This window comes from Taudactylus pleione, unplaced genomic scaffold (genome assembly GCF_031769625.1).
Source record: "Taudactylus pleione unplaced genomic scaffold, aTauple2 ptg000376l, whole genome shotgun sequence".
In the NCBI taxonomy this organism is placed as follows: Eukaryota; Metazoa; Chordata; class Amphibia; order Anura; family Myobatrachidae; genus Taudactylus; species Taudactylus pleione.
Genome location: NW_028284777.1, coordinates 2,993,813 through 3,014,799, shown reverse-complemented (window position 1 = coordinate 3,014,799; position 20,987 = coordinate 2,993,813). Strand labels below are relative to the sequence as shown.

Sequence of the window (20,987 nt, the reverse complement as noted above, 5' to 3'; positions counted from 1 at the left end):
AAATAAGAGTAGCAGCTGCTTCTGCTGCCGGTGCTGATCTCTGGCTGTGACACTGTTAACAAATAGCGCAGTGTATCAATACTGAGCCGCTGCCGGTGAGCGAGCAGGGAGGGGAGAGAAAGTTCCTGGTCTGTAATCCTATGAATAAGCCCAGCTGTTTAAAGATATAAATATAGCACATTGAAAAACATAAAATATATGTAATAAATCCTAATGCTATCAGTCTGTAAGCTGGTATAAATACAGTAAAGAAAGGGTACCAGGTTCCCCCAATAGAATATAACTCTCTGGTGAAAAATAGTACCTGTGTTCTAACATACCATGAAATCTGCTTTTCCCAATCTTGATGTACATAGGATTGGGAATGACAGTTTCAGGGTAATGACACAGTGAAGAAAGTAAGCAGCTGCTTCTGCTGTACTCGTGACAGCACACTGATGACAAGCAGTGCAGTGTGCCCATACAGAGCCGCAGTAGGTGAGAGAGCAGGGAGGGAGAAAAGTACCTGGTCTGTAGTAGCGATGGATAACACAGCAGGATGGTCAATGATCCAAGGTGCAGGGGACCTCCGTTCGCACAGAGCAAATGTTGACATGGTCAGAATGTCGACACTTTGCTTTTCAGGTAAGTCTACGCCTAACCCCTAAACCTAACCATAACCTTAACCCCTAAACCTTACTCTTATCCTAATGGTAATGTTGATATTTTAACAATGTCAAAATCATGAATGTTTATGATATGTCACTGTCGACCATGTGACCGAATACCTGGGCAAATGTCTGCATTTAATTCACAGCATTTAGTTGCTTTCAACTCTGAATTGACCCCGCTGTCTGCTTGCCTACTCCTGCAAGAGGTGACTGAGGTGTTGGTGATTGCACAGTGTGGGAGGGAGCGCTGACTCTCTGTGGTATGCTGGATAATACTGTGCAAGCCATGTGAATGTGAATAAACTTTAAATTGTGTGCTTCGCCTGCTGCAGTCAGAGAAAATAGCTGGGGGTCAGATTCTCACTACTTTTGTATTTTACTTTGTGAATCTCAGTCAGTACAGAGTCATTGTTTACTGTATAGTACTATTTAAAGCTATAAAAATACAGTTCAAAGCTAAAAAAGTTTTAAAACCATAATAATGGCAGTTTTCTGTCTGTTTGGTTCAGGTTTGGTAAAAGCACCTCTTAAACGATCAAGGTCTGCTCCTGATGGTGGAGAAGATGACAACCAGGAGCTCTTACAGGACCAGTTGTCTGAAGGCTCTTCCATTGATGAAGATGAAAAGATGGACAGTACCACTCTTCTCAGGCTCCTGGAGGAAGGAGAGAAGGTAAGGTGAATGGTTGGGCCATTCAGCTTCTCAATAAAAGGTGGCATAGAGACCAGCCAAGAAGAAAAGAGATAACGGTGTGCAAGGGAACTGGATTGAGGTGGGCAGGAAACAAGAATGCCCTGATCATTTTACAATCTAAAGGGAATGTAGGTGTGGTTAGTTGGGCAGTGGGGGTGAGTCATTATAACTTTAACATTTGTACAATTGTCTATGACTCATCATTCCTCATTCCTCAAACTCTCCTTCAGCCCAGTCTCATGTGTCTCTATATAAGTGTACCTGATCATTATCAGAAACTGTAAATGGCATGAAGAGAAGGCTAATAAAGTCTTGTTGACCAAGGCAAAAAAAAAATACTAAAGACCAGCACAGCAGTGTTTGTTGTCTCTTCTGAAGACAAAGTTTTGTTCAAAACAGGAAAAAAAAAGTAGCTGTTTAGTGAAGTGAAGTTGAAGTGTCCTTTGTTCCGTCAGCTGTGTGAATGTAATTAACACACAATATGGTAATAATATTGATCGGGGTACAGTACAAGGGATAGTTGAGGAGTACTAAACTAATGTTGGTACATCAAGGGCAGTGGCGTATCTATAATGGGTGCAGGGGCCCATGGGTCAAGGGGGACCCACGCTGTACACCGTGCACCCAGAGATTTGCTCATGTCTGTGTGACTAACCCTCACCTATTCTAGCTCATAGCAACCAGCCATCTTTCTATTTATGTATTCAGAAAGATGGAGCCGCACAGCACTTTGCTCTCTTCTGTGCATGTGCCATCTTTCCTTGTTTTGGCAACAGTGATGGGGGACCACAAGAAGAGGGGTCGTAGGCTTGAAAGATGATGGAGGAATACTAACTTGGTAGAAGAAAATCTTAAACTAGTCAAGCATATTGAAGAATACCAATCCCCATTCACCCTTAAGAAAAATGAGTTTCTGTCAGGTTAGATCACTGCAGCAAACAAGCTAGCTCAGTGTTTCTATACTGTGGAGATGTTTTGTAAAGCAACAGGTCTGCAGCCAACCTTCTCCCAGTCAGGATGCAATGAGTTTCCAGATAAACTAATTTTCCACCTGTGCTCTGAAGTGAATGCCACTGCTCTAAGCCTGTAGATATAAGCCAACTGGATTCATGACCTAGCTTTGATCCTCTGGATGTAGAAGACATTGTTAAAATTACACAAATGTTGCATGCCACCACCTGTGATCTGGACTCTGCCCAAACCAAGCTTCTAATAAGGTGTATGGACATAATTGGTTCGGTATTTGCCAAAATAGTACAATGCTCTTTGCAGACAGGCAATTTTTATACTTTACGTGTTTTGTGAACACATGTTAAGATGCATCCAACTAAGACAGTGGCATTTGTGCCAATGGTACGTGAGGAGTACAAGTGTGTACTTATGCCACAGAATACAATAAAGATGTAGCTGTGCTGCATTACTTGATTTATCCACAATACAATAATCTAATGAAGTGCCATATACACAAGAGAATATTGTCTTAAGGTATGTGAGTCACATTTTCTATATAAAATGTAATTAAATACAAATTTAATTATATTCAAACATCTGTTGTTTTTCCTCTGAAAATGAAATGGGCAACTTTCATTCCAGCAGTAATTAAATGTGTTAAAAAAATAAATATATACAATTCAATTAAATAATGCAAATAGATGGCTGTACATTGACATAGTATAAGCAATAGTAATTTAACTACTAACAGCTTTGTCTTCAATACATAACCGTCCAATTAGAAGTGGCTAGATAGTGCTGATTGTCATCATTATTACACAACATTGCTCCAGTCTTCCAATACCCGCAAGTCCACGTCTAATTGTGTCATAGTTACATGAACACGTTATTGCTGTACAAACAGATGTACGTCCACCTTTAAATGAGACTCTTTACACCCCATCCACTCTTAGGTGGCTTTGTATGTGTCTTTTTTTTTATCTATTGTATTCAACTCATCTTTTTTTCTCTTATAATTATTCTTTTTTTTTTTTCACTTTTGTTTGTTGCTTCCTGATTTTAAAATGCAGTTGCATATCATGAACACAGTACAATGGCGCCACCTTTTGGTAAATAGTGCAATAGTGTAAATATCAGTGTATTCAATTACCAATACAGACATTCCTCACTTAACGACCGAGTTCTGTTCCTACGACTTGGTCGTTAAACGAATCGGTCGTTAAGCGAGGACATATAGTGGCCTGGAAGTAGCAGGTACCAGGCTGAGGGTGCCATGTGCCTGTGTGTGCCCCACCTCCTCCGAGAGCACGCTGTCGTCCTTGCAAGGTGTCCTGTATGTCTCACGCCACAGCCAGGGCTTCCTCTTGCGGCAGAGTCTGTCTTTTTTTTTTTTTTTTTCAATCATTGCAAGTCACAGTTAGCTGGTCAGAGCGCTGGTCGTCAGTCCCAACGGTCGCTAAACAGGTAGGTCGCTAAGTGAGGAATGTCTGTATTTATAATCTGACACGCAGGGCAACATGTAATAGGGTGAGAGTTTAGAAAATGTGAGTTTAGCAGTAAACTTTAACAATTTTTTAACTCTGCCAATGTAATAGAGTCCGAGAACATATTTTTAGGCTAAATAAAACTCTCACGCTATAAACTCTCATCCAGATGTTTTCCCATTTTAAAGATATTACCCGACCAATGTGAGAGGTTACTGCTAAACTCTCACATATTTTAAACTCACCCCATTACATTTGGCCCTTGCACTTTTTTAAGGGTATTAGATTGTTCCGCTCCTTCAAATATTTTTTTGTATGTTTGTTTCTAATCCCAGATCTAAAATATAATTTGTTAGTAAGTAAACATTATCTCCTTTGTTCTACAATCCCTTTCCCAATAATTTCAGATTCAACACATGTATCGCTGTGCAAGGGTCCAGGGCCTAGACACCGGTGAAGGCCTCCTCCTCTTTGGAAAAGAGCACTTCTATGTAGTGGACGGGTTTACGTTGACAGCAACTAGAGAGATTCGGGATATTGAAACGTTACCTGTAAAGTAAGTCACTCTCTCACTCCAAGCAGGAGCACAGACATCTAAACTTACCAACTATGAATGAAGTCTTCTCTGTTGTGAGAACATATACAGATCAGGCTGTGTGTATTGTGACTGTACCTTTAGATAAACATAGATACATTAGACTTTTCGAGGAAAATTAGGGATAATGTAACTGGTCCACCAACATGACCCCTTCCACTAGGTGCAAAATGCTCTGCTCCTGGACTTCCTTCTTACTGCGTCAGCTCTCCCATCCGTCGGAATAGCAATAGCGTTTAACCTATACTTTGCTAGTTTTAGATTTTAATTTACTGTACCTTCTTATTTTAGTCTGCTATTCTCTTAATGAATAAAAGGTTTTCTTCTTGTAGTATGCATGAACCAATCATTCCTCGCGGTGCAAGGCAGGGCCCTAGCCAGCTGAAAAGAACTTGCAGCATATTTGCCTATGAAGATATTAAAGAAGTTCACAAACGAAGATATCTGTTACAGGTATGTGATACTAAATGTTCATACAACACATTATTTGGACATCTGTGAAGATTATTACATGTAGGTTAGGGTGACGTGTATATTTATGGCTTGATGTGATGCTTCCAGCTGTATATCTAAAACACTAGTATCGGGATAACATATAGAAAGTTGTAGTCATGTGGCTTGACAGTCTTTCTAGTACAGGTGTATCCTCATTGGGCATCTTTGCGTCATGTGGCGCGAGACACCTGCCGCAGCTGTATTTCTCTCTACCTTTTGCATCTTAGTTGCATCGCAGAGCAGCGAGAAGACACTCGTAGTGTACCAGAGTCACTGGGCTGCGACTTTAACCGCACAGGAATTTATTTTACACATGTACAACGTCGCAGATGAAGCACAAAAAAGCCGCAGCTGCTCACGTTGGAGCCCTTTTTACAGTTTCATACACCCACAGATGTACAAATGCCTTATTCCCCATGTGACAAACTCTGTTTTAATTGTGCAAATAAGACGCACAATTTGGGGGAGATTGAATTGTTTTATGTGCCTATAGTTCCCATCTAAACTGACCAAAGCTATTCAATTGTTTTGGGTGTAGTTTTTCCCTAAAAAAAAAAATGAAAAGCAAATCCATTTTTCCATCACAGACCAATTGGAAAAATCAATTAGGTAATATACCGAGAATGGTGACTTAATTTATAATTACAGCCACCTAAAGCATGAAGTACTATCAGTGGGAGGGGTCAGTCCGAGAATAATTATCATCATCATCATCCCTGGACATACAAGACATACAGCCCATGACAGGTGTATCTGCATCCAGGTCTGCTTGAGTTGCAGTTACGTGAATACTCTTATGGATCCCATATGTGTTCACAGCTCATAATCGTTTTGTCCCCCCCCCCATATCCTCTGTTCCTGATGTGAAATTACATTGTAAACTTTTATGCTTTATGAAATGTAACACTGACTATAGACAATATATCTATAAGGGGAAATCGGGAAATCAACTGTTTTCTCACGCCCTTAATAATGAGCGCCCAACGGGTGATATTCAATTGTTCTGTAGATGGGCCTGAGTGCTGCAATTGCACATTACTTATTTGCATGTCGTGTAAAGCATCTAAACCCGTGCAAAGCAATGTGCGCGCTGCCTAAACGGAAGTTTGGGCACCCAAAAGCAAGATGGTGCGAGCAGACATAATGGGCATCAGCTGCACTGGCGCTCATTAGCATAAACAATTGAATAGCCCCCGGTGACTTTAGACAAGAGAATGGGTGCCCAAAAACAATTGAATAGCTCCCGTAATAACTTAGGAAATGTGTAAGTGAAATTGCATGTTCTTTTTGTTTTAAGATCTCTATAATTTTTTTTTTTAGACATAATTAGCCATTGCCTGATGAAAATTTGCTAATGGATAACATAGATCACTTATGGCGCAGTCCCAGAATACACAAGCTTTCACTACCACACATATGTAACTGTAACATACCGTATGTGACATGGAGCTGACAGCTGCACATATTTTTTGCATTCATAAATACATATGTGGTTAAGAAATAGCCAGCTGTCCGTTTATTGAGCCAGACCGCCTAAAGTTGTCTGCCTGATAAACATTTAGGACACAGTCACAGAGACGTCTTTACTGTCATTACAGAAGCATCTGGAGAACTGCAAAAGCACAATGCTCAAGGCACATTTAGAAAGCATTGCTATACTTACATGGTGTTTTCTTCCTATAAATTCCACATTGCAGCTTGTAAACTTATATTGAATTCAGCTTCTACTGTCCTGTACATGTGTATATTAATGAGTGCAAAGAATAACCTGTTGGTAGAGGGAGAGTGCAGCCGTCTGTGAGGACTGATCCTAACCCAGACAACCCACTGACCGCTCGCTCTGTGTTGTGCACTAATTTATAGACCGCTTAAATCTGAGTACTGGTCTACAGTTACTGTATGTTTCTTGCAGCCAATAGCTGTGGAGGTCTTTTCAGCTGATGGACGCAACTATTTATTGTCTTTTCAAAAGGGAGTACGCAACAAAGTGTACCAGAGGTAAGCCTGCGTCAGAGAACAGAACATCGATGTATGACTTGATTTGTAAACCACTGTCGGCCTTTTCTATCTGAATAAAACATGTGTACTCTAATGCCTGAGCAATACTTTGTTCATATGTTACTGCAATGTATACTGCATTTTTCCTGAGATTACAGACATATACATACACTGAGGAGGAAGTAACACTTACATTTGTTAATGTTTGGGCAGTCTACATATCCTAGGACAGCTCACCTGAATCCACACTGGGATATTGTAGCTTGAGGCTGTTTGGAAGCTTCACTGTACTGAATGAGAGCAGGACCCTGCTACCCTCTGCACCCATGTTCCAGGGAGATGGGTACGAGATGTCAGCGGCATCCCGGTCGTTCAAAATCCAGACTCCAGCATCCTGACAGGGTTAGGATACTGACCCTAACCCTCCCCCTCTCCGTACCCTAACCCTTCCTTCTCCGTGCCTAAACCTAACCTCCACCTCCCCGCACCCTGAACCTAAGCCTCCCCCTAAAGCCTAACCCTAAACCTCCCCCCCTAACCCCACTACTTACCTTCGGGATTCCGGCGCCAGCATTCTGACCGATGGAATCCCATCTGCCGGGATATTGAACGGATCTCGTTCCTGGCCATGACAAAATATTGAGAGGGTGCATAGTGTAATTCATTTTCTAGTTTTTATTGTAATGATTCAGCTGTTGTTCTTTCAACATTGAAGAAAAAAACTTATCAGACAAAATGTTAAGTTGGAATTTAATTCCATCATATTTCTTCAGTGACCCCTTTTTACACCAACATAGTGTCACTTCTTCGTCACTGCACTGTTTTGCATTAATTCAGTTACTCTGTTTGCTGGTGAATATACTGGCATTTTACAATGAAAGGATAATTAATATACTGTAAAAAGAACTAACCAGTTTTTTTCCACAATGCAGGTTTCTGGCAGTGGTGCCATCTTTGACAGACAGCTCAGAATCTGTTTCTGGACAGCGTCCAAACACAAGTGTGGAGCAAGGGTAAGCCTCTATTCTATGTGACGTCACTTCTACAATCGAGAATTCTGCACATTTTATATAGTTTTACAGTAACAATTCATTGTGCAGTCACCTCTTGGGATGCATTTCATTCTTTTGCATTATAAGCTGCAACTTTTTTCATGATTCAGCTAACCAAAAACGACTTGTTTGACAATGGACCATTATGAATTTGCCCATATATAAGGAATGGTGGCATGTATAGTATATGTTACTTAGAGTGTGCTGCCTTTTAGTTTGCAAATACTATTGCTACTGTATGTAGCAAACACCGCCCTGCACCTTGATTTAGTATTCAGGAATTTTATTTTATATATTAAACTATTTAGATATTGATATTCTTTAGCTTTCGGGTGATATTGTGTCTGACAGAAGGTGTTTCTCCACTGAGAAATTGTCTAAGCGGTTTCTCAATAATTCGCTTTCTTTGCGTGTACTGTACATGATGGGCCATTTGTAGACACTGGCTGGTCCTGTGAGTACCACGTTTAGTCCATTACCTTACAGCATTTGTCTAACATAGCTTCTGTAGTGTTGGTCTCTACTGCAACAGCCTTGGTGGCTGTTATTTTGACAGTAGAAATGTTTAAAGTGAACCCATTTGCACAATGGGTAACCATCCTCCGCTTCTTTGTATTGTTTCCAGGTTTAGGAACATTTGTGCAGACTATGCTGAGGAGGTCTGTGCTTCTTACTTTGTTAGAATAGCTCTTCCAAGTGCAGAGTCTGTGCTTGAATAAGGGCAGACTGAGACTGGGGTAGGAAAGTTGGATTATTTTGCCCTATGTGAGTTGGAGGGCGTGGAAAAAAAATCTGGATAGTCTAGTTTTTACAAAATAATACGCCCCAAGCCGGTGTTGACTTCTGACGATCCATACAGGAAGGTTAAAAACGCATTTTCAGATGACCAATGAGCATGTTCTTTTAAATGGAACATATCTAAAACCCCACACTCCCTGCCCTGGATGCAGCAGGTCTTACCTATAACAAGTATGGATCACTTAATACATTTTTACTACTGTATGCCTAAGTCATCTACGTTACAGCTTTTGCCTCAGCACGGCTGGTGAAATAATGGCTATTGGACAAAACAAATTGGTTCAGAGAATCCCCAACACATCTCCATAGGAATAGATTCACTTAGCATATCATGCTTAGAAAGTCTCTAATCCTCTTGCTGAATTGTAATCTGATGTTTGGCTGTCGGAAGGTCAGTTTGTTGTTGCTTCCATGTCGCCGAGAACTGCTATTAGTTTTTACGCTTATTCTTTATCTGGATTATTTTTTTCGGTCTACAGGTAGAGAAAACTTGTGTCTCAGGCAATAGGAAGAAAAAGTGCTAAGTGTTCTTCAGATAGAGCAAAAATATTGCAATCAACAGTTAAATTGTTCATCGAAAATTGCCATTAGAGTAAAAACCATCTCCCCAGTCATCAAGCTGCCTACAGATAACTGGCTTGCCCACATGATATCATAATAAACCTTGAAAGTGTAATGGGACCTATACATCTTCAGGAAACATCACTTTGTTCAGCCTAGGATTTTTATGTGTATGGCGCTGTGGTTACCATATTGGTTTTCTCACATCTCCACGAAATGTTTTTTTTTTTCCTTTTTATATTTCAGCCAGATATCTCAGTGGACTATTTTGGTTTTCTTGAGATTTACATTTATTCAATTACAGAGGACCACCAGAAGTTTTACTGTTGTCACAGGTTGATCTGTTAATGAAAGCTGTCACATAGGTGCAGTCACTTCAGTATTTGAGTTATGTATGTCTCGTTCATGGGATTATGGTTATCCCTCCCCCTAGCTCAATCTTTCAAAATCAGGGATGTAATCACATTCCCGGCGGTCGGGATGCCGATGCTCAGCGTCAGTATCCCAACAATCCTGGCTCCAAAATCCCGACTGCCAGCATCCCAATGTTAAGTATTAGGGTTAGGGGGAGTGTTAGGATTAAGGCACTAGGGAGAGGATTAGGGTTAGGCACTATGGGGAGGTTTAGGGTTAGGCTCCGAGGGGGTGCTGGAGGTCAGGGTTAGGCTGCAGGAAAGGTGGGTTAAGTTACTTACGCTCAGGCGACGGTTTTCTGACTGTCGTTATGCCGCTGTCGGCATCTCGACAGCCGGGATCCCGTACCCAACCCTTCAAAATCATCTCTAGTGACATTGCAATAGATCATGCTTTTGGAATTGCAAAAAACATGTTTGCACATTTTTTTCTTACTGAAAGGGAAAATTCAGGCAAAAGAGTCACATTTATTTGAACTAAACTGGATACATGTGTGTGACGTTACATTGTGGTCGCAGGTATTATGATGATTATTGTGGGTGCAAACATCTGCACTGCAGTATGCTGCAATGATGAGATTGGCATTGGTACTACACATTATGTCAAATGGGTTTGTTTAGTTTCTCTGGGATGTAAGGAAATGGGCAATTACTGAAGGAGAAGGCATCTGCTGTTCTTGATTAGATTGTTCTCACAACAGATGAGAGCCTACATGGCGGAAGGCTGTGTGCCAGGACATCCAGTGACTGCAGCATGATTTCCTCTTTTGTTTCATTTTTTGAAGCCAATAGTAAACTTTTGCACTTCAATTCAGCAAACTCCATTCTAGAATATTTAGCAGTGGAGTAGTAAGACGGTGGTTATTTTTGTGCAGACTGCGTTGGTAGGCTTTCCAGCCAGCATGCTACCAGTACACTAGAAAATGTGTGTTGCAAAGCTCATTGTCAGCAGCAGGGGACCCAAAACAACATGTTTTTCTAATGTTTATTCTGGTTTTAGGTGAGCTAACATCTTCTTGCTGCTAGATGGTGGTAGATACCAGCTGGGGTATATTCGACTGATCAATTTGTGTGGCAGTTTCCCCATTGTTTTGGTATCGGGACACTGCTGCCTACAGATGAGGAACCTCAAATGTAGGCACTATGACCTCCAGGTTGAAGAATACTTTCTGCACCAAATGTAGCGCTTGAAGTTCTTGGAAATTCTACAGAATATCCACACTTGACAGCAAAGCTTCCCACAGTTCTGGGATCAGTAAAAGGTGTAAAGATAACTTGTCTCGGCCTACTCACTTGTTTTCATCAAGGATTGAAACATCTGTATCTCATGGCATGACAGCTGATGCCTTAATACTAGGGCTAATTCTGATATATATTACTGTTGCAGATTATAAAGCCTTCAAATTCTAAAGTTACCCACCAAAGTCCTACTTTGATTGGCACAGTTGCTGCTTTCTTTTCAGAGTGTTAATTTGCATGTTTGGTCTCCCTGAAGTTGGTCTACAAAAGGAATTTTCTCAGGTGCCTCAATAAGTTCAGTAAAGGACCACTACCAGTTACACATTAAAGCAATGGTTCCCAAACTGGGTGGTGTGGCTCCCTGGCGTGCCCAGGGGGATGGTGGTCAAGGACCAAATCAAATTATGGTCAGTGTCATAGACAAAGCCAGTGCTGGTGGCTGCTATAAAATATGTGGACAAATACAAGTACAACCCTGTCCACCACCACCTATTGCCAGTGTGCACGGCAGAATCCCATCAAGCATGGAACTTACGGCAGGACTGATGCAACAAAATAGGTACCTCTTATTCTGCCCCTCCTATACTCTCATTGGCTTGGTCTCCTTGATGCAGAATATACTTGCTGACCTGCTGACAGTAGATGCAGCTACCATACCTACATACAAGTGCAATGTGTCACTCTCATTCCTTTGTTCACTGCACTAAAGCACACGTGAAAAAGTGGAAGTGTAGCACTTGTCACTGTAGGCCTTTTCAACCTTTTACTGATCTATCCTTAAAAAAACTATTCATATAGGCACCTTTAAATGAGTCTTTTTAGACTGTCTATTTGTTCGTACCGATTTATATAATTCTTGTTATGATATGGATAATTACTTTACTGCAACAATTGAATGCATCTTTATAAACTCATGCCTGGATACATTAAAAGCAATGGCTGGTTATACAGTGACATATGTAATATTTTCACCACCTAAAAGATAATTTGTATCAACACAACAGATTTTTTTTTTAAATTGCAATGTTTATGGTTAGCATTATGATAATTGAAAAGTGGAGGATATTAATTTTTCTCGTGCTACCATGGGAGTCACATCTATATCTATATAATATGTTATTGTCTTTGTGTTGTTTGAGACTTTAATTATTAAAAGTTAAGTTTTATTTTTAACTGTTTAAGAGTGCCTCCACAAAGAGAGTTTCTTTCCCTTTTGTTGTAATTTGTATTTATATTTATTAGCTGTTTACATTGTACATGAATTAAATCCTGAATATTTTCCTTTATTGTGAATACATTTTTAGATCCGGACTCCTCAGCACTTTGGTTGGAGAAAAGTCTGTGACACAGAGATGGGAGGTAAAATAAAAATGTCCTTTTTTAATAGCACGTTGTTGAAATGTAACAGCTACGTTTGTCTCCCTGTCGCTATGTATGCTTTAGAAATAAAAAGTAATGCTGAGGTCTGCTCTTCGAGTTATCGGTTCTGGAGCTGTAGCTATAGAAGATGTTAGGCCTGGCTCTGATACAAATCTCTGCTCCGCGCATCCCAAACATCTATCTTATGATGCTTGCTGAATTATGCCCCACAGCAACACCTTAGAGATAAGCTCCATAAAATCGGTAAGAATGAATGCTCCGTTCTCTTCAGTGTGGCTAATCTTCTATTATCTTTCCTATTCAGAGAGGAGAAATCAGCAATTTCCAGTATTTGATGCACTTAAACACTCTGGCAGGCCGATCATACAATGATCTCATGCAGTACCCCGTTTTCCCTTGGATACTGGCAGATTTCGACTCTGAGGTAATTGTTGCTTTAAAAAAAAGAACCAAAAAGATAACCTTTGTCTTCTTATTCATTTTGTATCAAAACGATACAAAAAAAAGAGTTAATTTTCTATAAATACAATACAGCATATAAGAGGGTATTAGATATTTACTGGTTAAATGTACTATAGATATTACATTTCAATATTTAATATTATCTAGCATTTTAATAAAAATTATTTGCTTAAAGCAATATAAATAAAATTATAGCCATTAACGCATTCCTTTAACTATTCAGGGGGCAGAGTTTGTATCCAGCTGTTGATTCTCACGTGCTAGTTTGACTTAAAAATATATAAATACAATATGCTTATATGGTGACAGAAATTAGCAAAATACATTTGCACCACAACATGTATTTCTAAATAAATGAATGTCAGGAAGAAATGCATGTATATAAAAAGATAATTATAAACTTTTTATCTTCATTATGATATAAAACTGTCCTTGGATACTATCTTTCATGGATAACATGCGGGAGTCCCTTCTGCCTTCAGGGACATCAAATAGTCATCTAACATTGATAAGTAGGTATAGTACCAACATAGGACAGAGTAACATCCAAGACATCCAGAGATGGCATTATGCCATGTATATATAACTAGGGATGTGCAGGCTCGGTTTTACTCGGATTTACTCGGTTCTTATCGCCACTTTACCGCAAATTCGGATTTATTATATTGGCTATCCAAAACACATGATAGGCGATAGCCAATTAAATGCCGTTTAAAGATCTGAGTAAAACCGAACCCGCTCACCCCTATATATAACCCCTACGCATTTTGTCATTGAAGTGAATGGATCTTGGATTGTCAAGTCTCCAGGGACTGCAATCATCAGTAACTTTCTCAATCAACTATGTAAAAACTGCTGATAACCATGCCCAGTTTAACCATTCATTAAAATGGTGTGTATAATGCAGCTAGTTGCATTAATGTAAATGTGCTGGCATCTCTGGAAGTTGCTCTTAGATAGGTGTCGCAGATTAAGCACAGCTTTGGCCTGGGGTGGGGCAGCAAGAGATAGTAAGAGGAAGCAATAGAAGGGATTGTGACTAGTGTGGAGGAAGACTGAGGTTGGAAAGTTCACAAAGCTGGGAGAATTCAATGAAGTGACCATCACAATGGGTGGGGGATGCTGTCTGTTGGGAGAAGCTGTAGAATAGTTAAGTTTGAGAAATTTAGAGGCGGCAGCACTAATAGGGGTGTTATTGGGGATGCTGAAATGCCAGATCATAAGAGTAGGGAAGTCAGCGGAGAGCAAGTGAGAAAGCCAAACAGCTAAGCTGTCAACAAATTGGTACCAGAGTGGAGGGGAATGACAGCAACACGGAGCTTAAGAGGACATTTGTCACAGCTGGTTTGTAACAAATGTGTGGCCATACTGGGAGCTACTGTAGTTTTATTTTTAAGGTTTTGGACTTTTCTTAAGATTAACTTTGTTTGTTTGATGGTTGTCTAAAATGTATTAATGTCCCGGTTTGTTTCTTAAGTCAATTTTAATTATACTCAATTAAATACAATGGTGAAAGTTAGCTCCTTTTTTGATTTTTATTTAGTACTCTAATAGTTTTCTTAGCCAATTATTTTGTTGTACTCCTATCTTTATAAATCGGAGTTTCAGGATATCTCCTGTCTCTAAATCAACAATGTTTACAGCAATGGCCCGGAGGTGAGGGTGACATGGGTCCGTTCTTCAATGCATCCGTTATGGTTACATATATAGTTATTGCAACTTTGAACCTCAAATGTCAAACTTCAGTTTGACATTTGCAGTTCGATCAAAAAGTATTTATTAAAAATATTACTTAAAATAGTGTTTCAAAAAAATACAAACCCTAATTTGTCCATGGATGTAGAAAGAGACTATGACTAGTGAACACATTTCAAAGTCACAGATGAAATTAGGGTGTACTGACAATTGAGGCCTTTGAACTGGTAACATTCCATTTGATTTTAGAGCTATATCATTGAGTTGATATGAATGTTAGACAGCTTGCCTATTAGTAAAATGGTTTCTTTTTAAATACCATTAAAGGAGCTGGACTTGACAAATCCTAAAACATTTAGAAACCTGTCTAAGCCAATGGGAGCACAAACTGATGATAGACTTGCACAGTATAAGAAGCGTTATAAGGATTGGGAAGATCCCAATGGTAAGTAACTGTGGTTATTGCCTCCATTATTAAAGTGGCATTACTTATTACAGGTTCTAACATGACTATGCAATGTACATATAACATCTGTCAAGAATTAAACAGATACTGTAAAAGTTGCAAATGTTTAATCAACTCCTGCTGTTTTAAATCCTACTGATTTTAATTCATAATCTCCCACCTCATTATGTTTTGGTATTAACTTGAAGCTGTGCACAAACACTAAACGCACTATAAAATACGTTTAAGCAATATTTATCTTAAGGTTCCTTTCTAATTACTGTGTTAAAAAACAGGAAACCCTTTGGCACCCCCTATGATGCCCGTAGGTAGTGTAAATAAATATATGCAAATGCAATTCAATAATACTATATAGTAATAGATTTAATGAGATATACAGTAAAATTACAATGAAAAATGACTAATACCGGTGTTACAAAAAGGACATACACACTCACAACATGAGACAAAATACAAGAAACATAAAGGTGCAATAGCTCGATATATTCGTTGGTAAAAAAGAATGGGGACAGACACGCTTTTGAGCGGTTTACTCTGTCTCCTATACGTTGAGTTAAATGGTGAATAAGTCCAACATGTAGGATGATAAGGTTTAAAGTATCCTTTAACAGGATTTAATAGTCCAGTGTAGGTCAATGATCTCGTAGATCAAAAAATGAAAAAATCTCACCATTTCAGGATAGACTTCAGGGCATGTCCTAATATGGTGGTGTCACAGGTCCAGTCAGTAGAAGTGGTTTGCCGGCAAACTCGAGGGTACCTAAAGTACTGCAAACGTCCAAAGGTGCCCCTCCACTGTCATCTATGCGTTTCACCTATTGAATAGGCTTCCTCAGGACTACCTGCTGATCAAAGTTTCATTAGCAGATTTACTCAGTGCTCACTTGCATGTTGTTCTCAACCTGCCCAAGTCCAATCTAGTTTCAGCTTGAAGAAGGGTGTTTCTGGGCCTTCTCTTCGACACCTTGTTCCAGCGTGTGTTTCTGCCAAGGTACAAGGTCAGACAATTGCAGTGCCTGATACGAGTCCTTTTGAGTCTTCACAGGGTGTCTATGCACTCCCAAACTGTCCATGGGTTGTCAATTTTTACCTTGGAAAAGGACACTGGTTACAACAGATACCTGTCTCCAGGGATGGTGCAGTGACTCTAGGGTTCCACTTTCAGGGGGTTTGGTCGCTGGAAGAGAGAATGCTTTCTATAAATGTGCTAGATCTACAAGCAGTTTTTCATGTTCTGGTCCAGGTGCAACGGTTTCTTATTTTCTCAGGGGGCAAGCCGTTACAGATACAATCAGACAATGCCACAGCGGTGACGACCATCAACGATGAATCAGGAGTCCTCTGGCTTTGTCAGAGACCGTCAAGATTATGACATGGACCGAAAGATTTCTACCGACTATATGGGCCATTTTTATCCCAGGGCTGAACAACTGGGAAGCCGACTTTCTCAGTCTACACGATTCACCCAGGGGAATGGTCCCTACATAAGGACAGAGTTAACCAGATTGTGGAGAGATGGGGTCTGCCAGGGATAGACATCATGGCATCTAGGTTGAACAGGAAGCTTCCACAGTATGGGGCACAGTCCAGGGATCCACAGGCGACCCTAGTAGATGCATTGACAGTTAAGTGGTCCTTCCACTTTGGATACCTCTTTCCGCCCATATCCATGCACCCACATGTATTCAGACGAGAAAAGACTCATGTCCTTCTAATATTGGCCACGGAGGTAATGGTACTCGAATCTGCTGTCTCTGGTGGTCAGTCAGATGTGAAGGCTCTACTATCTCAAGGTCCATTCTTCCATTCCAATTTATCTCAATTGGCTTTAACAAAGTGTCACTTAAGATCAATCTCTTGAAGTCCAGGGGTTTTCTACAGCCTTTATCCGTACTATGTTACAAGCACACAAGTCATTCACTTAAATTAATTATCAGAGAGTGTTGATATCTTCTACCCGTTGGTGCGAAGCTAGGAAAGTTTCAGCTTCTAGGTTCCGCCTATCATGGCCACTTTCTTTTGTAAGACACTCGCCTCTCTTCTCTGTAATTGTAATTGAATTCTTTATTCCGAAGGTCGTTTCACATTTTCACCTGAATCAGGAAATAGTTTTTATAGTTTTTTAAAGTCTTGCATCCATCTGATCCAGAGAGTCTTCTCTGATTTCTGGATGTGGTATGAGCACTCCTTACATATGTTGACAGGACTGTTTTTTACGATAGACAGACTGTCTTAGTGCTTTACAATGCTCATAAAAGAGCCTGGCCAGCGTCAAAGCATTCTATTGTTCATCGGGTTGTTGCAACCATCAAGCAGGCTTGTATAGCTATGGGCGAGTCTATTTGGGATCCCATTCGGGCACACTTGTCTTGGGCCGTGAGCGCTTCTTGGGCAGTTCAACATGGTGTCTCAGTTGGAACAGCTGTGCAAGGCGGCCACCTGGTCCTCAGTACACATGTTTACCAAATTTTATTGGTTCCACACTTATGTGGCCATGGATGCAAGTTTTGCATACAGCACTGCCTCTGCGTGATCCCCCTCACTCTTGAGGCTTGCTTTGGGAAGTCCCAGCATCAGTGTTCCCCAGATTGAAAGAGGATGATAGAGGAAAGAGGATTTTCTTAATGTAAAATCAGTTCCTGTGAGTCCAATCTAGGGAACACTGAGTTTCCACCCTGGTGTGTGATGTGATTTAGATGTTGTTTTTCTTCACTATTTTTCTCCCTTTTGCGTCTCTAGTCAGATAAATGAGGAGCTTGCGGAAGGGGAGGGTATATATTGGAGGGATTTCAGCCATTTAACTATTTTAGTGCCTACTCCTTGTCCTATCCATCATATCCCAGTGTCAGTGTTCCCCATATTGGACTCAGAGGGATTGATTGCTTATGGTAAGAAAATCCTCTTTTTCTTGGGGTAATTGTGCTGGCCGGCTCCTGGCTCGTATATCCAGACCCTCCTGCTCACATTGTTACTCTTCACTCGTCTCTTTCCTCACAACTGTTGACATCCTTGGAACATCTGTTCCTTGCTTCACTCCTACTAATCTGATCTTTACCAGCAAACTCTTCCCCCCTCCCCTCCCTGATTGACAACCTATTAGATGAAGTCTGTCTTCCTCAATTATTACCCTTCCTAAGAGAGCTCTTAAATGCTGATATTATGGCCCATGATATTATGTCTGCACTCTCTGGTATGAAATTACACACAGCCCCAGGACCGATGGTTTTACCATGGAATTTTATAATCTTCTTCGGGTCTAACTTGTTCTCTTGCTGCTGGAATTATTGCAAACCATACACAAGTATAATATTTTATATCCTTCCTTCAATTCAGTGTATACTACTCTAATCCCCAAACCAGGTAAAGATCCCAACCTACCTTCCTCGTATTGCCCTATAACCATCCTTAACCTTGGTAACTTTTGGCCAAAATTATGGACTCTTACTTTTATTCCCCCTTTATTTACCCCAAAACAACTGGGCTTTGTAGCTGGATGTCACTCTGTTAAAGGTGTCAATGCTGCACTGATGACTGTAGAAGCCGCCTCCTCTTCACGGGCTGATAATATGCTTCTCAGTCCACAGTAGATGCCCATAAGGCACTTTAGACATACTCTTTTGTTGTCGCTTTTCCCCATAATTTATTAACCTGAAAAAAAAATTCTACAGAGTCTTCTACTTCCCTTCTAGTCTGTTTTGGGGAGCGGATCGTTACGTCCCGAACTACCACGTCAAGGTTGCCATCTCCTCACTTCTATTTAACTTCGACTTGAAACCCATGCTTGACAGTCTTGCAAAACTGGCAGTTGTTGCAAGGGATTGCTATTGGACAAAGGGAACATACTACTTTTGGCGATTGATGTTATGGTGTACATTTCAAATCCGCAAGACTCTTTGGACCCGCTAAACTTGAGGATTTTGGTAACATTTCAGAATTTGTGATCAATCTCGATAAATCCATGGCACTCTGTATGAAGCCCAACTTGTTTTGTCCACGTTTAGTTCACAAAATTACTGTACCAGCCCCAAATTTTACCCCTACTCATTACAAAAGCAGACTCCCACCATATTGACTATTTGCTACATACCTTTATTTGGCACGGGAAGAGACCGTTGATTGACCACATTCGTTTGCAACAATCTTGTACTCATGGTGGTATAAATGTTCCCAACGTATCCCTGTACAACCAAGCGGCACAGCTTTGACACTCTTAAGACTGGATTAATAATATGGGTACTTACACTGATAATTAGCTAGCCACGGTCTCTCTCCTGGAAATGTCACTGTTGGCATTTTCCATGTTCTTGATTGTGATTTCCCCCCCCCATGCCCATGACAATACCCCTTCTAATGGTCTCACGTAAACTCTGACACCTGCTCCGCCATAAGGCCAATTTGAATTCTTATATTTACTTAATTTACCCCTAGTGGACAACATGTCCTATCGAGATGTCATGGCTTCCTACCCCTTCATGCATTGGTTTGCATCAGGCATCCACACAATTAATGGACTAATAGATATTTTTTACAAAAAAAAACACCAGGCGTCGGTAAGATTTCCGGTCATTGGCTCTCATAATATGGCCTTTCTTAAATCACAATACTATATTAGTACAACGATACACAGATGTTCTCATAATGGGCACGATATACCAACGCTAAAATGTGGTCAAACTCAGAAAACTGCTGTTTCAGAGGTTTGACCGTATCTACCATATGTACAAAGCTCTGAAAAGCAAAACTATGTGCTTCTCACCGCATAATTCCCGTAGAGGGATCCAATAGGATCCTTTGCAGGGTCCCCCTGCGGCTTGCAGCCCACTCTTCGCAAAGGACAGCTCTTTTCGGAAGAGCTCTCCTTTGCGATTTCAATCAAAGTGGTATGGTGCATACACACGATCAGATTTTTCCTTCAGATATGAACGATAACGATTTAAAAATCGTTCAGTCGTTCATATCTGAAGGAAAATCGTTCATATCTGACATGCCTGAACGATGGACGATCAACGATGCGCATTCCCGTTTGTCAGATAACGATATCTGACATCTGATGGGTTTGCAGTCAGACTTGGACGATTCCATTCATTTTAATGTAGTCAAAAATCGTTCAATCGATCAAATCGTTCAAATCGTTCAAAACTTTGGTCAAATCGTTCAATCGTTCATCTGACAAATCTGACAAGTCTGACAAATCTGACCGTGTGTACGCTCCATTACTTGCATACTGGTGTTAATAATACCGCTATGTATGTGGTAATTGACAGGATCTATCGCATCCAAAATGTGATGTTTGATACATCCTGCCCAATGACTAAATTAACCACCTGAACCAGCTCCTTTTTACCAATATCCCTCCCTGTCAGGCTCTTTCGTTACATTATTCTTTTTTTCACTATGCTTAATCTGCTACTGGTATTACCCTGTGGACGAGGTGTTTTTCATCGATGCTTTGCTGCGCTCCCTAGGTACCTCAATACTGTATGTAAACATCTACAGTAGAGCCTGTTTTTCCTGGTATTGTTACCAATTCACAAAGACCAGTGATCATTGTTTCCCTAAGTGCGGATACCCCTGGAACATTGCTTATGTTCCCTTACTAGGCAATTCTGAGTCCATGTCTGGTGATTTATCATTGACCACTTTGTGAGATTTGTTACTATGATTGGTCTATTGCCCAATCCTGTTTCTATGTCCAAAGCCTGCAGAAAATTGTTGTTGGGCATTTCAGCTGCAGCTCGCGAGTGTATTCTCCAGGTCTTGGCCCAGACTTCACCTCCTCCCTTCTCATTAGGACAAGCTCTTCCATGTATTTCGCATGGACTGGATAGAATCTTCAAGCTGCTGGTCCAGTCCTTTTTCACAACCTGGGAATATTTTATTTACCTGCTTTCTGATTCAACTAAGTTACACATTTGAGATGCTTTGACCACACTATCTGGTATGAAACAAGAGTATAACTTCATGACCCCCTATTCTCCTAACTTCATTGACTTTTGGTTTGCCAATGGCAAGGTGGTTGTGTTATGATTGCTGATTAAGGAGAGTGGTATTCTT

General features: G+C 40.5%; 1 protein-coding gene across 7 annotated transcripts in view; it reads left to right on the top strand.

Annotated features, from left to right (window-relative positions):
• The window catches only part of WDFY3 (WD repeat and FYVE domain containing 3), a 304,293-nt gene that overhangs the window by 265,244 nt on the left and 18,062 nt on the right, over positions 1-20,987 (top strand). For all 7 annotated transcript variants that reach the window (XM_088445038.1, XM_088445034.1, XM_088445033.1 and 4 more), the window contains 8 exons: positions 1,160-1,323; positions 4,187-4,335; positions 4,707-4,827; positions 6,782-6,867; positions 7,800-7,880; positions 12,235-12,289; positions 12,615-12,734; positions 14,795-14,912. In XM_088445038.1, the coding sequence (XP_088301164.1) occupies positions 1,160-1,323; positions 4,187-4,335; positions 4,707-4,827; positions 6,782-6,867; positions 7,800-7,880; positions 12,235-12,289; positions 12,615-12,734; positions 14,795-14,912 (894 nt within the window). The remainder of the gene's footprint in view (positions 1-1,159; positions 1,324-4,186; positions 4,336-4,706; positions 4,828-6,781; positions 6,868-7,799; positions 7,881-12,234; positions 12,290-12,614; positions 12,735-14,794; positions 14,913-20,987) is intronic.